The sequence below is a fragment of the Esox lucius genome, chromosome 15 (genome assembly GCF_011004845.1).
Source record: "Esox lucius isolate fEsoLuc1 chromosome 15, fEsoLuc1.pri, whole genome shotgun sequence".
Lineage (NCBI taxonomy): Eukaryota > Metazoa > Chordata > Actinopteri > Esociformes > Esocidae > Esox > Esox lucius.
The window spans coordinates 10757183-10776030 of record NC_047583.1 but is presented as its reverse complement, the minus strand read 5'-3'; the positions used below and the strand labels follow the sequence as shown (position 1 = coordinate 10776030).

The window sequence follows — 18848 nt, the reverse complement described above, 5'->3', positions numbered from 1 at the left end:
TATTGGATTCACGGACAGGGGTGATAAAACGTCTGTTATCTGAGCACATTGATAATGTTGATGCTGTCCAGTCCAATTACCATGGTTAACACTGAAACCGGATTGGATGGCTTCCACTGACCACTAGCGTCATTAAGACCAATGAAAAGGTTTGTGTTGTTGCAGACTACTCATAAACAATAGAATGGACACTTCTAGAGTGGGTGCCTTCAATCAAACCCACATTGCAGTGTTCTTGCAGTTGATCTTTTTTTCAATGACATTTAGCCGCTCTATTTTCCATTACACTGCAGATAGTAGCGTGAACTGTCAGATGTGCTGGCTACATTTTCCTCCGGTCCGCTAAGTTTTCCTCCGGTCAAAAGGTCTCACTCCACTTTCACACTTGAGGGGACACGTTTAAGAATAGTTGATTGCAATTAAGCCTGCTTTTAGTGTTGAGTGTTCTCCCGCATGGCTTTAGAACATAGCTGTCCACCCTATCTGTTAGCATATGCTCTTGTGTTTAGTTCCCCTGGATCAAAGAAACCGCTGGGCTATTGGAACTGTGTGTTTTCATGTGTCACTGTAATGAATACGTACATCTGTGTTTTTCTTATATAGACGAGTCCCTCCCATTAGTTCATGTTGATTAATAGTTCTGAGGCAAGTGGTATATCGTCTCTCTCCACCCACTCCTATCTGATAATGTGAGTCAGCTGGGATGACTGCCAGTGGCAGAGGCCAAGCAGAACAGAAATAGTCAGATGAGTGGGCCATGCTGAGGGGATGAGGCTGTAGACTGATGAATGGGCCATACTGAGGGGTGAGGCTGTAGACTGATTAGTGGACCATTCTGAGGGGATGAGGCTGTAGACAGATGAGTGGGCCATGGTGAGGGGATGAGGCTGTAGACAGATGAGTGGGCCATGCTGAGGGGATGAGGCTGTAGATGAGTGGGCCATGCTGAGGGGATGAGGCTGTAGACAGATGATTGGGCCATGCTGAGGGAATGAGGCTGTAGAGAGATGAGTGGGCCATGCTGAGGGGATGAGGCTGTAGTCAGTTGAGTGGGCCATGCTGAGGGGATGAGGCTGTAGACTGATGTGTGGGCCATGCTGAGGGGATGAGGCTGTAGACAGATGAGTAGGCCATGCTGGGGGGATGAGGCTGTATTCAGATGAGTGCGCCATGCTGAGGGGACCCAGAGAAACAATAACACCCTCAGAGAATCGTGTGTTGGAGTCCTAGAAGAACATATATGTTATAGTGGGTCCATGGAGTCCCAGAGGAACATATATGTTGGAGTGGGTCTGTGGAGTCCCAGAGTAAATGGGTCCATGGAGTCCCAGATGTTGGACTGGGTCCATGGAGTCCCAGAGGAGCATGTATGTTGTACTGGGTCCATGGAGTCCCAGAGTAACATGTACAGTGGGGAGAACAAGTATTTGATACTTACAAAGCATGTAGAGTTCTGTAATTTCTATCATAGGTACACTTCAACTGTGAGGAATCTAAAATCTAAAATCCAGAAAATCACATTGGAGTCCCAGAGTAACATGTACAGTGGGGAGAACAAGTATTTGATACTTACAAAGCATGTAGAGTTCTGTAATTTCTATCATATGTACACTTCAACTGTGAGGAATCTAAAATCTAAAATCCAGAAAATCACATTGTATGATTTTTTAATAATAAATTTGCATTTTATTGCATCACAAGTGTTTGATCACTTACCAACCAGTAAGATTTACGGCCCCCCCAGACCTGTTAGTTTTTCTTTAAGAAGCCCTCCTGTTCTCCACTCATTACCTGTATTAACTGCACCTGTTTGAACTTGTTACCTGTATAAAAGACACCTGTCCACACATTCAATCAAACAGACTCCAACCTCTCCACAATGGCCAAGACCAGAGAGATGTGTAAGGACATCAGGGATAACATTTTAGACCTGCACAAGGCTGGGATGGGATACAGGATAATAGGCAAGTAGCTTGGTGAGATGGCAACAACTGTTAGCGCAATTATTCGAAAATGGAAGAAGTTCAAGATGACTGTCAATCTCCCTCGGTCTGGGTCTCCATGCAAGATCTCACCTCGTGGGGCATCAATGATCATGAGGATGGTGAGGGATCAGCCCAGAACTACACGGCAGGACCTGGTCAATGACCTGGAGAGTGCTGGGACCACAGTCTCAAAGAAAACCATTAGTAACACACTACGCTGTCATGGATTAAAATCCTGCAGCGCACGCAAGGTCCCCGTGCTAAAGCCAGCACATGTCCAGGCCCGTCTGAAGTTTGCCAATGACCATCTGGATGATCCAGAGGAGGAATGGGAGAAGGTCATGTGGTCTGATGAGACAAAAATGTTGCTTTTTGGTCTAAACTCCACTCGCCGTGTTTGGAGGAAGAAGAAGGATGAGTACAACCCCAAGAACACCATCCCAACCGTGAAGCATGGAGGTAGAAACATCATTCTTTGGGGATGCTTTTCTGCAAACGGGACAGGACGACTGCACCGTATTGAGGGGTGGATGGATGGGGCCATGTATTGCGAGATCTTGGCCAACAACCTCCTTCCCTCAGTAAGAGCATTGAAGATGGGTCGTGGCTGGGTCTTCCAGCATGACAACGACCCGAAACACACAGCCAGGGCAACTAAGGAGTGGCTCTGTAAGAAGCATCTCAATGTCCTGGAGTGGCCTAGCCAGTCTCCAGACCTGAACCCAATAGAAAATCTTTGAAGGGAGCTGAAAGTCTGTATTGCCCAGCGACAGCCCCGAAACCTGAAGGATCTGGAGAAGGTCTGTATGGAGGAGTGGGCCAAAATCCCTGCTGCAGTGTGTGCAAACCTGGTTAAGAACTACAGGAAACGTATGATATCTGTAATTGCAAACAAAGGTTTTTGTACCAAATATTATGTTCTTTTCTGATGTATCAAATACTTATGTCATGCAATTAAATGCTAATTAATTACTTAAAAATCATACAATGTGATTTTCTGGATTTTTTTAATCAAAATTACAGACTTCTATATGCTTTGTAAGTGGGAAAACCTGCAAAATCGGCAGTGTATCAAATATTTGTTCACCCCACTGTATGTTGGACTGGGTCCATGGAGTCCCAGAGGAACACTGGAGTCACTGTTCCTGAAGAAGGTGGTGTTGGAGGAGTAAGGCTGGGATGAGGCTGTAGACAGATGAATGGGCCATGTTGAGGGGATGAGGCTGCAGACCCAGAGAAACAATAACACCCTCAGAGAATTGTGTGTTGGAGTTCCAGAGGAACATATATGTTGGACTGGGTCCATGGAGTCCCAGGGGAACATGTATGTTGGACTGGGTCCATGGAGTCCCAGAGGAACATGTATGTTGGACTGGGTCCATGGAGTCCCAGAGGAACATGCATGTTGGACTGGGTCCATGGAGTCCCAGAGGAACATGTGTGTCACTGTTCATGAAGAAGGTGGTGTTGGAGGAGTAAGGCTGGTCTATTCAGGCTGGTGTGTTCAGACTTGTCAATTTAGTCTTCTCTTCAAGCTGGTGTGTTCAGACTGGTTTGTCTTGGCTAGGGCCTGGGCTTAGGTGAAAAGGCCAGACAGCTGCTGCTCATTGTTCTTAATGACAGCTCCATCTTTTTCCTGTCTCCCCCCACGCCACAAAATTACTAACCCATTAAACCAACATGGAAATGCATTCCAAGTTCCTGATCCCTGCTTGGCCTGTCTTGGCACTGCTACAAGATCCAAGCCTCAGGCTGTGAACAACTGAAAACACATTAAAGTGTGTGTTTGTGTGTGTTTGTGCATGAGTGTCATGCACAAACACACACAAACACCCCATACGCGCACTCTCTCTGCACTCCCTTGCTCTCCCTTGCCTCAGTCACTGCTCACGCACTGACATGGGGAACTTGTACTCTGGCTAAGAACATGAAAACTGCCTTGTGTTTCATTGTGTTACTGAACGGCTAGCATTCTCCTCTTATCACAAAAAAAAATAATACAACCTACTGCTTGTCACAAGGAAATCTTTCCATCCTGTCCACCAACATAAGAGGTACAGCATCTGGTTCACCACTTACGATGTTTAACTACAAATGATGTTGACCGCCTTTTGAACCCCCTTCCAAGGCCTTGGACAGGATCTAGTGCGGTTTGTTGATACCAGGCTCGGTTAAAGGCCTCCAGTTGTTGTCACAGTTGCTCTACAGACATGCTCTATTGTGAAGCCACGTCCACTGCTGTGGATCCTGAGCTATATGGAGTGCTGTAGGACACAGTCGTTGAACAGAAGAGATGCCTGCTGTGCCACTCCCACGCCAAACATCCCCTCCGCTCCCAGGCTAAATACCAGACTTGTAATAACCATGATTTGGACAGCGGTTTGTGAGCCTGGGTGCTTTACTGGACCCTTACACCTAATTCGCTAAAAGGAGAGACGCAATCCCAGAGAGCCAAAGGGGCAGGGAAGGTTTTGGGAAATTGGTTTGGTCCAAGTACACGGAGCCCTGAGGCTGTCCAGAACACTGCTGCAACACAGACACCTCAGAGAGATCTAATGGAGCCTCTGGCCGGGAACCCAACGTGGGAGAGGGGGAGGCAGGGAGTCAGGGGGAGGGAGGTAACAGAAAAGTGCCCTTTTACCCATAATCCTTCTCTCCGGGAAAAACTCCTGGCATGTCCCCAATTAGTTTTTGTTCGGGCGACATACAATACAGTGTGATTTAAGGATAGCTCGGCCGCTGTAGTATACAGCCTTGTAATCTGCCTTGCATTCCTCCCTGATGGAGTGTGCACATGCAGTGAATGGCCATTCTCCGGTACACAGGCTATTTCTCCTGCCAAGGACAGGGATGGGCGAGCCGGCTGTTAGCTGCGCCCCATCCAGTCTGCTGAGGAAGCAGTGTCTGTAATCTGTTCAGTCACAGTCCTCCTCTTCCCGCGGGAGAGTGGGGATTAAATACAGCTCGGCAACAGTGTCCTCGGAATGCGTGACCATGACTGGAATTTCCATGTAATTGGTAACGCGCCGTGCTCCTCTCTCTGCGGCTCTCTGTGGGTTATATATACCACACCTCCCAAAGGCAGCCGCAGCCTGAGAGGAGAGGGAGGGCTGGGTCGGCGGAACAGCATTGCTGGAGGACGAATTGTGTACGTCCTTCTTCCTCTGCTCTGTCTTATTGTATTTGTATTTTTTATTTATTTTTTGCTTGTAAATTGTGTCGAAACTGCAAAAGCAGTGTATAAAGCGGATGTTCAGGTGTGTGAGTGCTGTGTAGAAGTTGGAATGAGAACAAGAGGCTCGTCTGATCAGCCCTGGGTCATGTGCTGGTACTCTGGGTGAAAGACGGGGCCCCTCAGAGGCTGTGCAGAGCAGGGAGGCAACACTAATCCGCCCTGAAGTGGCTCTCTGGCACCGCACCAACTACAGTACCAGCCATCCTGGAAATGAACAATTATCACACTTTGGGAGAAAATCTCCCAGGGAAGCTGAATGTGAATCCTTCTCGCCCCCTTCCCCGAAATGTGGTCCTTAAACTGAAGGTAACGGACGAATGTCAGTGTGGTGTGGTTGGGGCACTCTGTGAAGAGCACATTTCTTTTCTGTGAGCCTCCTCAATCACACAAGCCTCATGGTAATGTATGTGTAAGTGTACATCACTGTCCATTATGAAACCAAACCCTCATGCAACCTTCACTTGCTCTGCCTCTTGATCTTTTTGGATCGGCGCTAAAGATGGAAAAGCCCAGTTTGAGTGTCCAAATGCCCCTCAGTTATACTGAACAACTTCACAAGAGATGTCTGGGCCTCTCCCAAGTCAAAACCAGAGACGGCGAGAGAGAGCATCCAAGAACCACTTTGTCCGTGCGCATACAACACACACACATACACACACACACACACACAAATGCACGCTCTTGCAGACCCTCCCTTATTCATGTTTTAATATATCCTCCTGTGTTTGTCTTTATCCCCCTTTTTCTCTGAACGGTTCCCTTTTTGGCATGTTGGAGATGAGGCCCCAAAACCCTTGACAGGTGTCAACTGTGTTCCGAATCAGTCAGGCTCCCTAGATACCTATCTGGTTTTCTACATCTTCTGCTACGGTAGATTTCATCACACTTTCTGGGCAAATTCAACTGGAGCAACATACTTTCATAGAAATACTTTTTATTTTTATTTGATATAAATCCCATCTCCAGGGGAACTTTTTTTCTGTTGGACTTGTAGGCTTATGTCATGTGGAATGTCTTTCCACTGAAGCAGCTCGGGGATAGCAAAAACCATTTCCATTTTTGGAGTCAGTTCTTTGCGCAGAATATTGTCATTCCCTCATTCAGAGCCGGAAAACCCTTCAGGTTTAAAGGGACTTGATCCCCTTTTCCAGACATAATCTCAGAGGATTAGGCTGTGAGCCCCAACTAAAGAACCCTTAATCAAATCATAATAAATAGCCTCTGTCACAAAAGGGATGCCACATTTTTCATTTCTATTTTTCCAGGATTTGTCCTCAGAGAACAAAATCACAGCAGAAAGGAGCCGTTCTTGCTGTGTGTAAGCACTTAATATTTTTCCCTAAATCTAAAAACTTTCCATCCAGAGTTAATTTCAACCATTCCAGTTATATCCCAGTATTCCTGTTCAAACTGGAAGTGCTATTTAAAAGTATACGATACCAGCGGAAATAAACAGTCATTTATACATCACTGTAAATAAATATTCTCATGAATTCTCATGGATTGTTCTTGTATGTGTAGCAAAGTCCACCTAAGTTTGGAGATGGTGCCTATTTTTAACTTATTGATTATCGAGGGAACTCCCGATCAATAACCATGTTCCTGCCATTATTCTCTAGTGTATGTCTGTGTGCATGGTTGTGTGTGTGTTTGCTTGACTTTGAGAGACTCTGGTTCTGGAATGTTTTGAACATGGAGGATTTATGTGTTTGTCTGCTTCTCTGTGTTTCTCTTTGTGTCTGTTTCTCTGTGTGTCTGTGTCACTGTGTGTCTGTTTCTCCGTGTGTCTGTTTCTCCGTGTGTCTGTTTCTCTGTGTCTGTGTTTCTATGTGACTGTGTCTCTGTGTGTCTGTGTCTCTGTGTGTCTGTTTCTCCGTGTGTCTGTTTCTCTGTGTCTGTGTTTCTATGTGACTGTGTGTCTCTGTATTTCTGTGTCTCTGTGTGTCTGTTTCACTGTGTGTCTGGGTTTCCCTGTGTGTCTGTGTGTCTGTGTAGCTGCAGTAGCCAGAAGATTAGAGCAGGTTTTTAATGTGTCGTGGTTACTATGATGATTCAGCATCCTTCTCCTCCCATAGATGCCAAAATCTGACGCCAATGGCAACAGGTTTAATGAACCAAACAATTGTATTCACATGTGGGATGTTACACGTTACATTGGCTGTTTACTGTGTCAGCTTCATCTGTCATTTGCTTTTGTTTAACATGTGACGTTTGATTTGTGTCTCATTGCAGTAGTTGTGCTATTAAGACCTAGCTACGTAATGGAATAATGTTCCTTCAGCAGATCATGTCTTCATCAAGTGTACAGTTTATTTTTACGGCTAACTTGCTCTAGTTTATCCTGTGCATTGAATGCAGAGAACATGATAAAAAACATGCCTCTGTCTCTGCGAAACATTTGTTTTTATGTCAGTCCTGTCACTTTTCACATCTGGAGATGAAGTGCCATTGTTTATCTTGCCCAAACTCACCTCTAGGTTCATCTGTCACCTCCCTCCTCAGGTAACTACCCAAGACCATCCAGCTATGGCGGGACTCCCAGCGCCAACTACAGCGGGCCGGGCCCTGGCATGACAAACAGCCTGGGCATGAATGCCAGCAGCCCCATGCATGGCCAGGGTCCCGGGCAGCCCATGCCCATGGGCCGCAGTCCTGGCGCGGGCAGCCGCCCCTACCCAAATGTGGCCCCCATCTCCCCCAGCATGCCACAGCCAGCTGGCCCTGGTATGGGCCCTCCTTCACTGGGCAATGTCAACCGCAAGGCCCAGGAGATGGCTGTCCCCGGCATGCAGGCCGCAGTCAACTCTATACAGGGCAGGTGAGATGACGTAGTGGCTTCTTGACGGTTGGTCTCTGATTTCAGGTTTTGGGTTAAGGCGTTTATTTAACAACGTTTATTGTTAGGCGTTAGATTAGGTTCTCAAGCCCCCCCTTTGTTTGTTACCACAGCCTTTGTTTGTTACCTCGCCTAAAACAGTTGAGTTGTAAAAAAAGAACCTTAACACATATCAAGCTGCATTATTTTTACTCTGAAGGTACTGGGGAATAGGTTGGGTATTCTTTATCAGGTGTGTCTGAGAATTTCAATGATTCTCGGGCCTAAGAGGAGCTGTGCAGGTGCAGGGGGTTGGTTTGTGGGCAGTAAACTCTGGTTGAACCACATCAGGGAAGCATGTGTAAACATGGACGCCGTCTTTGAAAAAGGGAGTTTCTCTGTTTTGTTTTATCAGCTATAAAAAGGATGTGGCCTTGTGATTCTCCGTCCCTGTTTTTGCACCAAACATCATTGGTCATAGGTAGCCGGGTGGCCTAGTGTTTAGAGTGTCTGACCTGTAACGGGAAGGTTCCTGGGTTGAATCCCATAGCTGGCAAATGGGGAAAATCTTTCAAAAGGTTTTTTGTGGCATGGTGTAATTGCACAAGACACAGTACTAACCAGCTGTTTCAGAGGAAGTGGTAGTATCACCCACAAAGAAAAACAGTTCCCTCTTCATGTTTTTTTTTATCGGGGCTTCCTTTTCAGAGTTAAACCAGAGACTTATCATCATCATCATCATCGTAATGATAATGAACATCCCTCTCCTAGAAGCGTTTCTGGGCGGAATGAGTTTCCACTCATGGTCAGTCTTAATGCATTGTGGGCCTGTTTGGCATTTGGAGAGTCCTGTGTGTCCGCACTGGTCGACACTGTGTGATTAACGGAGCTGATCAGGACACTATGGAAATGCTGTAGGAGCCATTAACAGACATCTTCACTGTCTCTGAGAACACAATGTGATGCCTACTGCTGAGGCAAGTCACACCGCCTGTCAGCCTCCACTCTCATCCTACCTGACATGGACCCATACAGAGAGAGGCGGGTGGCCGAAGAGGGAAGGCGGGAGGGACGCGTTCTCTGCACCCGACCTGACCTCGCCTCTCTCATCTCATCCTCCACCGGTCATGGTTTCCGTGAGTCCTCATTAAATACTTTACGTACTGATGACCATCCGCAGAAGCTGTTGGATCAGGACAATGTCTTGTCAGTGGACCCTGCTGCGAATACCTGAACCAGCTCCGTAGAAGGAACTACAGGCATGGTCTGGATCTTTCAGTCTTTCCCCAGATGTGGAGGTGGTCGAAGGGTGTCTGGAAATGCAATTAGTGCTATCTGATCCATATTCAGAGAAAGAGGGTGTGAATGGACCGGTTTTACAATACGGAAAAAGAATCCTAGCCTGGCATACAGGGGTCAGGGGTCGGGATGAATACACACCCAAGAGCTGTTATTCCAAGGTCTGGAAAGGAAGCTGTTCAAAGTAGATTATTTGGACAGAATTTGTGGACACTTTCATTGGTTCTCGTAAGCATGCTATTTTCTTGATATTTGCATGAACCATGCCCCACCACGGCTCAATGCTTCCTAGTTTGTAACCTCTCCATTGCATTCTCAACAAACTACTTTGTGTTTTGTGTATATTTTCTAGAGCTATGTGTGCTTTCCAAATGGCAATAGAAGCAGATGACTTTTCCACTCAGGAGCCACTCTTATACACGCTTCCCGCAGGCACATCAAAGCAGCCTTTCCAGACTGAAATCAAGGTGCTAGCCAGACTAAACTAATAAAAAGAGAACAAGGACCTTGAGTGATCTTTCGCTGCTCCCCATGGGGTATGCAAATATTTTCGTCTTAGAGGTTAGGATGAAGATAAGCGTTACTGTTAACGTTAGGAGTTAGTGTTATGATTTGGGTTAGGGTTAGAGTTAGGGTTCGATGTGTTTTTAAATATACTTCTTTATCTGTACTTGTCTTGTGATACTTATGAGTCCTCACACTTATTGTAAAACATTGAACATTTGGTGAAGTGAGGACAATTTGGGTGGTCCTCACAAACAAATAAGTCTATTGTAGGCTTAGGGGTTAGACTTTAGTGTAGGGTTGTGGGATAAGGTTAGAGTTAGGGGTTAATGTCAGAGCTCTAGGTTGGGATAGTTTAGCTCCAACTTGTTTCTGTTAGGGCTACAGGTCAGGATAGTTTAACCTGTTTCTGTTAGGGCTACAGGTCGGGATAGTTTAACCTGTTTCTGTTAGGGCTACAGGTCGGGATAGTTGTATAAGAACAACATCATGTTTTTTAACATTGAGTAACAGCGGTGGCTGAGTGCAGTAAGCTGCTGCCTCTCCAGCCTGCCAGATGGAATCCCCTGTGGCGCACTCTTTATTTTTCATCTGCCCAAAATAGGTCATTATTCAACGTTTGAAGGACCTGGGAAAACGTCTGATATTGCAGTGTGAATTATGAAATCCCTGCGGTGTGTGTGTGTAGGAGGGCATCTGCACGGGTCCTCCAGCTGACGTTGAGGAGCCAGAGAGCTGACATCTCCCTGCTCTGTGACTGCACATGCATGGCGTTGCCATGGAGAAGCAAGGAAGGAAGACAGGGGGACCATTTCAGAGGAATTCTGGACCTCCCCCAAGTCCCCTTTTTGTTTTCCTCTCTTCCTCAACCCTTTATTGTGTTTTGTCCTCTTTGTCTGAGCAGCTGAGGAAGATTAAGGGAAAATTGGAGTGAGCTGAAGGTTCTCAAACACTGTGTTTAGTGTTTACTCTTTTATAGTCCTGATTGTGATCTAAGAGCAGCATTCTGAAAAATGTAACCCTGTTCTTCTCTAAGAACAAGCAGGCATCAGGCCACTTCCTCAAATATCTGTCATCCCCGAGGCAACGTACTGCCACACCAGCACATCCCAGAGAAAATACCTCATCTGATAGCCAGGGATGATGTCATGCTACCTAGCTAAAGAAGGAAGGGGCTTTTGTTGTTAGTAAAGTTGTTTGACCTATTCACTGACCTCACTTTAGTTCTAACTACTTAAGCAAGTCATGGTTACTGAACATGCTAAATGGCTCAATTAATGTTGCATACTGTCAGTCATGTCTATGCAAGCTTCCTTACTTAGGCCCTCTACTCTCACACTGTAATTGAAACATTTATTTAAGTGTCTAGTGTCAGAGTTCAGGGAATCAGATATGTGCTAGACAATGTGCAGAGACAATGATTACCTCTTACATGCTAGGGGACAATTAGCTAACTCTCCACTGCTCAGTACCAGTTCAGGACCTGGTGGTGAGAAAAACTGGAGAACCGAGCACGCATACACACACACACACACACCTTCCAAGAACAGCCTAAACCATGTCCCTCGGCTTGGCTATTCCAGATGAATTACTAAGAGTGTTAAGAATGCCAAATGAGCAGAGTAAGGCCACTCTGACCTTGTATTTACATCTAGATAAATGTCATGGTGATTCACAGGGAGCTTTTTTCCAGTCCTCAGAGATGTTCGCTTAAGTGTATTGAATTATTTAATATTTTTTTCCGATTTCATTACATAATAACCAAAACATCCATGGTTCGTCTGATTGGTGCACAGATATTAGAGCAATTTTCTTAATGACTGTGTTAGCTTGCACAAATCAAAGTTTACCAAAGACCTTTTGGTTAGAGGGGCTTTTGTTAGAGAGAGGTTTGTAGTTGGGATGGGTTATGTTACAGAGAGGTTTGTAGTTGAGATGGTTTTGTTACAGAGAGGATTGCAGTTGAGATGGGTTATGTTACAGAGAGGTTTGTGGTTGAGATGGGTTATGTTACGGAGAGGTTTGTGGTTGAAATGGGTTATGTTACAGAGAGTTTTGTAGTTGAGATGGGTTATGTTACCGAGAGGATTGTAGTTGGGATGGGTTATGTTACAGAGAGGTTTGTGGTTGAGATGGTTATGAAACAGAGAGGTTTGTGGTTGAGATGGGTTATGTTACAGAGAGGTTTGTAGTTGTGATGGGTTATGTTACAGAGAGGATTGTAGTTGGGATGGGTTATGTTACAGAGAGGTTTGTGGTTGAGATGGTTATGTTATGGAGAGGTTTGTGGTTGAGATGGTTATGTTATACAATGGTTTGTAGTTGAAATGGGTTATGTTACAGACAGGTTGGTGGTTGAGATGGGTTATGTTACAGAGGGGTTTGTGGTGGATGGGTTATGTTACAGAGAGGTTTGTAGTTGAGATGGGTTATGTTACAGAGAGGATTGTGATTGAGATGGATCATGTTACAGGGAAGTTTGCAAGTTTGTTGTTGAGATACAGCTGCATGACCTGTGGATTTGAATCTAAAATGCAGCAGAAGTCATGAAGTCTTGAGTGGAGGCTGGTGTTGGGGTTTAGAGGACAGAAGGAGAAAGTAGTTTTAGGAATCTTGTTGTCCTGGCTCTGTCTACTAAAACAGAAATAGCTTTTCAAATGACTTTGGGAGCTTTTCCTGGAGCTACAGAAACACAGCTAGTAGAAATAAATACAACAACAACAAAAAACACCAAAAAATTAAATCAAAGGAAATGGAAAAGGGCGCAGGGAAACAGAGAGAAAGAAAAAGAGGGGAAGAGTGCTTCAGGGGAAATCCTAGCCAAATTATTCATTTCTGACCTCCTTAGTAAGTAAATTTACTAAATAAATAAGATCCGCTTGAATGTAAAGAATGCGTTGCTGCTGCCTCCAGTATTGTCGCTCACAGGCAGCTTTGGCAGCAGAAGCTCCAGCTAGGTTTTAGACTTCTCCCCCTTTCTCAGTCACAGTTGTTTGATGTCGGGGGGGTGGTGGTGGGGTGGGGTGAGGGGGGGAGGTTCTATGGATTTAATATGTTAAAAGGCTGTCCTTTCATTCGCTGTTTAATTTTGGATTCTGTTTGGGTTGAGTCAGGCAGTCGGGCGCTAGCTGAGCTGGCTGTTTGGAATGGAGCTTGGCTGAGAGAGAGAGAGAGAGAGAGAGAGCTGCCTCGAGAGCAGATTGTGCCCATATATAATTCATATTATTCATACCCTCCTACTGACTACCCTCTCTCTGTGTCTCTGTCAGAGGGTGTAGTGGACGCGGTCTGAATGGGGCTAGTACCGTTCTCCGGCTCCACCACGCTGAATCCACTGTTGTAGCGGTGGCGTGTGTCATACAGTGGCCTGGCAGGAAGGGGGCTTTGACACTGTTGTGCTGGACTGGTCTATAGCTGTCTGTGTGACTGCAGCTGGCTGTCTGGCACTCGGTAACCATGGCAGCCCTTGGCTACGGCCCTCTCTCTCTCTCTCTCTGCCATGCTCAGAGACAGGCCTCCTCGGATGTCCTTCACAAATGTGGGCAGAATACTAAGGGTAGCAGAGCTCCATGCAGGGACGTGAGGAGCTACAGAAAACCAGCAGGACTGACTTCAGGGCTTCTCGTTTAAATAAAAGATGTTTTTCCGCTGAGTTGATTGAAAGCACATTATTTTTTACCAGAATATTTCAAGAGGCTCTTAATTTGGCTGACACCTAATGAGAGCATTACTCATTATGGTTGGCGCTGGTTGTAATGCCGTAATGCCTTGTTCTCTGCCTTTCTTATTTCTGGGCTCCAACTAAAACCATTCCTGACTTCATTGGGAAAACATGTGGGCCTATTTATGGCACAACTTGCTGGCTCACAGATTCACTTGAAAGCAGTGTCAAATCAGCAGGAACCCGAACAACAAAATAGCAGAAAAGGCAGCCTCTTTCTGGCTGTTTGTCGCTGTGTTCTCCCAGTTCCACTGTGTCCCCAGGCCTTCACGACACAACACACCAAGCTAGGATAGAAGCAGAGACGCACAGAGAGAGAGAGAGACACACAGAGACACAGAGATAGACGCAGAGACACACACACACACACAGAGAGAGACACATAGATTGTGACAGAGACAGACAGAGTGTGTTGCTGGGTTTGATGCTTCTCAGGGAGAGGAGCTCAGCTTCCCCTCACCCGTCCTTCAGCTCAGCTAGCTCAGCTCACGCTACAGTGACTACTGGATGAATAGCCTGTGCTGTGAGCTGGAAACACACCCCCCACTGTCTCACCAGGGACACCCTGTCTCGCTCTCTTTTCCCCTTGCTGCTTTCTGTTTCTCTCTCTGTTTTCTTTCCCATGTCATTTCTCCTTGCCCTCTCGTTGTTCTGTCTTCATATCTCTTCTTTCTTGCTGCTTTTTCCTTTTTTCCTTCCATCCTTGCCTCGCTCTCCCTCCCTCTCTCCCTCCCCCTCTCCTTCCTTCTCTCCTTCCTTCCCTCCACTCTCCTCTCTGTCCCTGCCTTCCTCTCCCTCCCTTTCTTCTTTCCTCCCTCTCAGCTTTCCCCTCGTTCTCTGCGGCAACAGGGTGTGTTTTTTTTTCCTCTGCAAAGGTGCCCGAGAGCAAGATAAATGCGCTGTGCCTTTTTTGATAGCAGCACATGCATACATTAAGTGTGATTAAACAGCCTGCGTACCCTCCATCGAGTGTTTCCTAATGGGCTTTTTTATGACATGAATTAGTAATAATGGTCTAGTGCCACAGTTGAACTCCACTTTGTTGCTGTTGTTGTTTTTGTGTTTATGTTTTTTTATGACATTATTCACTAGAGCTAATGCTGGTGTATTTTCATGACATTACTCACCAGAGCTAATGCTGGTGTGTTTTTATGACTTTCACTAGAGCTAATGTTGGTGTATTTTCATGACATTACTCACTAGAGCTAATGCTGGTGTGTTAATATGATTTTTGCTAGAGCTAATGCTGGTGTGTTTTCATGACATTATTCACTAGGGCTAATGCTGGTGTGTTTTTATGACTTTCACTAGAGTTAATGCTCATATGTTTTCATGACATAATTCACTTGAGCTAATGCTGGTGTGTTTTCTTGACATTATTCACTTGAGCTAATGCTGGCGTCTTTTCATGAAATTCACTAGAGCTAATGCTAGTGCGTTTAAGTGACATTCACTAGAGCTTATGCTGCTGTGTTTTCATGACATTATTCACTAGAGCTAATGCTCTTGTGTTTTCATGCCATTATTCACTTGAGCTAACAGAGTGCTGGTGTGTTTGTATGACATTATTCAGTATAGCTGATGCTGGTGTGTTTTTGTGATATTATTCACTAAAGCTAATGCTGGTGTGTTTTTATGGCATTATTCAGTACAGCTAATGCTGGTGTGTTTTATGGCTTTCACTGGAGCTAAGTCTGGTGTGTTTTTATGGCATTATTCAGTACAGCTAAGTCTGGTGTGTTTTTTAAAAGTGGCTCGATGTGGGAAATATATATTGTACTTCACAGAATGGGAACAATCTACTTGTCATGGACACTGTGATAACTTACCGAACTGGATTTCCTACCTGCATTTACTTATTCTAGATGTATTCCAACTAGCTCCACAGTGCACCGCTTTGGCTTCATCCTAGCTGCCAGTCGTGTTGACTTCTCTAACCCAAGTAGCAGAAGGCTCCCGCTGGTACCGTATGACTTCCTGTGGTAAAGTGGTGCCGTAAAACGCGGCGCTGCCAAAGGCTGGTGTATGACAAGCAGGTTGTGATTGATATGAGTGTGTGTTGTTGTCTCCCTGTGAGCCCCGGCCGATAGAGGGATTACATATGTATAATCACACATGCTCTGTGACTAATTACATCTGTGAGATGAGATTACTGAGAGGTTTACCAAACCCAGCTCTCCCTCCCGCCCGGTTAGTCACCGTCGCTGTCTTACATCCACGACACTGAGTGGCGTCTTTTGATTGTCTGAAACGAATCTGGATTCTTTTCCGTCCGCGCGATCACTGTGTTGAAGACGGATGTAGTATGTATCATTGCCCTTCAGGTGGAGCCGCGGAGCTTTTACCATGACATTATTTGAACACAAAGCTGGCCCAACCCTTCTCCACCTATAAAGCCCGTCCTTCGCTCAAATCCCCATTCCAGTCTTTTCTGGTGTCGTTCCACCAGGAGGAAGTGATCCACCACAGATGAGGGGATGTTCTGTTCTCCTACCACTCTCCCACTCCTCCCATCTGACACCCATTTCTCTCATCTCTGTTTTCTCTCCTGTTCCTGTTCTCTTGTTATCCCATGATTAGTTGGACCAGCAGGAGGTAGAGCCGGTCCAACTGCTATCCAACCTGGTGTGCTGTCTGTTGAGTAGTTACACGGCCTGTACAGAGTAGGGATGGATCAGCAGGTTTGTGATAAGCCCTCTAACATGCCGCGATGCCACACGCCAATGAGAAAGCACAGGATTGATTTCAGCCGTTGCTATGGCAACAAATAACATGATCCTTTCCAGAAGCACACCTTAATTAGTTAAATTATTACTTTGGGGGGGGGGGGGGTGAAGGGTAAGTAGAGGAGGGAGGGAGGGAGTGATGGGAGGAAGGAGAGGGGGGGGTAAGGAAAGGAGGGACGAGATTGTTGAACTTTCTGTTCTGCTGTTGCTTACACACACACCTGCTTATAGAGATACTGTGTTCATAAGGAAATGAGTCTGCGCTACCATTTTCAGGTCCACGGTTAATGTAGTTATTGCAGTCTTTTCTACTACACTGTCAACATCCAACTTGTTTCACTCCAAGTATGCATGTTCCGTCTTTGTTCTCCAACCAGACTGTTGTTTCCCTCTGTGTCCCAGGCAGAGCAGCTACACAGGCCCTGGTGTAAACCTGACGGCCCCCTACAATCAGTCACCAGCCAACAGCTCTGGCATGGGCTCGATACCGGCCCCACCCTACAACATGCCAGCCTCAGGTAAGACCTACACAGGAGGTATGCAACTAGCCACCAGTCCAAAAATATCTGAAAGAGTTATAAATGAAACTGACAGTTCTATAGCCTTCAGTTTGACAGACTTCAACAAGTGTCTCATAGCAGTATCTAAACTACAACAAACCAATCTGCTGTGGCGTTTTTTATTAATCTATAACAGAAGGTTAGGAGGGTTGCCAGCGTTCTGCTCACTTTAAAGCTATCAAAATCAATCAGGCAGTAACGTTATGCCAGTTGGCCAAGACCCCTCGGATTAGTGTTTTAGGAAATGATTCAAACAGCAACAGATTTAAGCCAATGTCTGAACCTGTCTGTTGTGTTGCTTTCTTTAGAAGAGAATCCCTCTCTTTTCTTCTTCCAACAAGGGAAGACGAGAGACTGATTGATAAAACAAACGATTGATAGAGAGCAAGAGAGAGAAGAATTGAAAAAAGAGACAGGAAGGCAGAAGGAGATGGAGAGAGACAGAGAGAGAGAGAGAGTGATTGTTCTGAAGATGGTTATTTTCCAGCATACAGTTCTGTTCTGGTGTTTTATCTTGTTCGGTTGCCCCTCCTGAGAACAGATGAATGCGTTGTGCCCCTGTCATCGGCTCCCTCATGCCCTTCACCCCTTTGCATTGTGTTAAACGCACCACAGAGAATGCCAGGCTCTAAATGAAAATAGCTTTCTGCGTATCTTTACAAAACTAAATATCAGCCTGCATGACATTTGGAAGACTTCAAATGAATTAGAGTGACACGCTTCTTAAAACTCATCTCGGCTGCCCCTGGGGTTGGTGAAAGCTATTAGTTTTACATAGTGCTGAGAAGTAAAATAAAGGGACAAACCTTGGGACTCTGCATGTAGGGACATGTTCTTCTCAACAGGAAAATATTCATTTAGTCCACCCTTCAAGAAGTAGTCTTCAAGATCTTATTGGTTTCAAAAAAGGATTTACGTTTGTAAGAAGTTGAATTGAATCTTTACGCTCTGGGATACTTCAATAATGTAAGGGAACAGTGTTTTAAGTGACCTGTTCAGTGTGGCATGGAAACTGAAGATATTTTGTCAGCAAGGCCAACAGATCATATTAGTATTTCATTGAACATTTCTAAATTTGTATTTTGACTTCATTCCTTTTGAGACAACATTCCTGAAAGAGGACCTTGGACATGAAGAGGATGTGATTTATCTGCCCATAGAAACAGACATTCCTGAAAGAGGACCTTGGACATGAAGAGGATGTGATTTATCTGCCCATAGAAACAGACATTCCCAAAAGAGGACCTTGGACATGAAGAGGATGTGATTATTCTGAAAAGAGAAACAGACATTCCTGAAAGAGGACCTATGACATGAAAGGACATGTTTCATCTGCCCAGAGAAACAGACATTCCTGAAAGAGGACCTTGGACATGAAGAGTACTTGATTCATCTGCCCAGAGAAACAGACATTCTTGAAAGAGGTCCTTGGACATGAAGAGGACGTGTTTAATCTGCCCAGAGAAACAGACATTTCTATAATACTTTTCTCCATTGTCCAGGATTGTGTTTTGGCCTGGGGCTCTGTTTGTGCCTGTTGCCCAGACAAGTTGTTGTACACTGGCTACAGCGACAAAGACTAATACCCTCTTTATTCCTCATATATGCTTTGCCAAGACTGCTCCTCCCGCATGAGAAGAGCATGTCAACGCTCATTTGCACAGCATGTTTCAAGGTGTTGCAAGCGCACAGACAAGTTTTTGAAGTGTGTGAACTCTTTGTTAATTGTGTCCCACTATATTTGTTCTCTGTGAAGGAGCCATGAGGATGGCTGGAGAGGCCATTATGACTCAGGAGGGGAAGCAAAAAACTGATGGCAAGGAAGAGACCATGCACACCAATGATCCTCCAAAGCCCAAGGTACTCTCTCTTTCTCTCTACCTCTCTCACTTCATCCTTCTATGAAACTTTCTCTTCTTGAAACGCTAATGACCCAAAGGCATGTGATGCTGCCTCAGCATGGCAAGCAGAATTGTCCTTTTCTTTTCTGGACATGATTTGTT

The 18848-nt window shown here is 45.4% G+C and overlaps 1 protein-coding gene across 3 annotated transcripts in view; it reads left to right on the top strand.

Annotated features, from left to right (window-relative positions):
- Nucleotides 1-18848, top strand: part of LOC105015777 (AT-rich interactive domain-containing protein 1B) — a 173113-nt gene that overhangs the window by 142570 nt on the left and 11695 nt on the right. For all 3 annotated transcript variants that reach the window (XM_010879178.4, XM_020054096.3, XM_010879177.4), the window contains 3 exons: nt 7723-8038; nt 16688-16803; nt 18602-18705. In XM_010879178.4, the coding sequence (XP_010877480.3) occupies nt 7723-8038; nt 16688-16803; nt 18602-18705 (536 nt within the window). The remainder of the gene's footprint in view (nt 1-7722; nt 8039-16687; nt 16804-18601; nt 18706-18848) is intronic.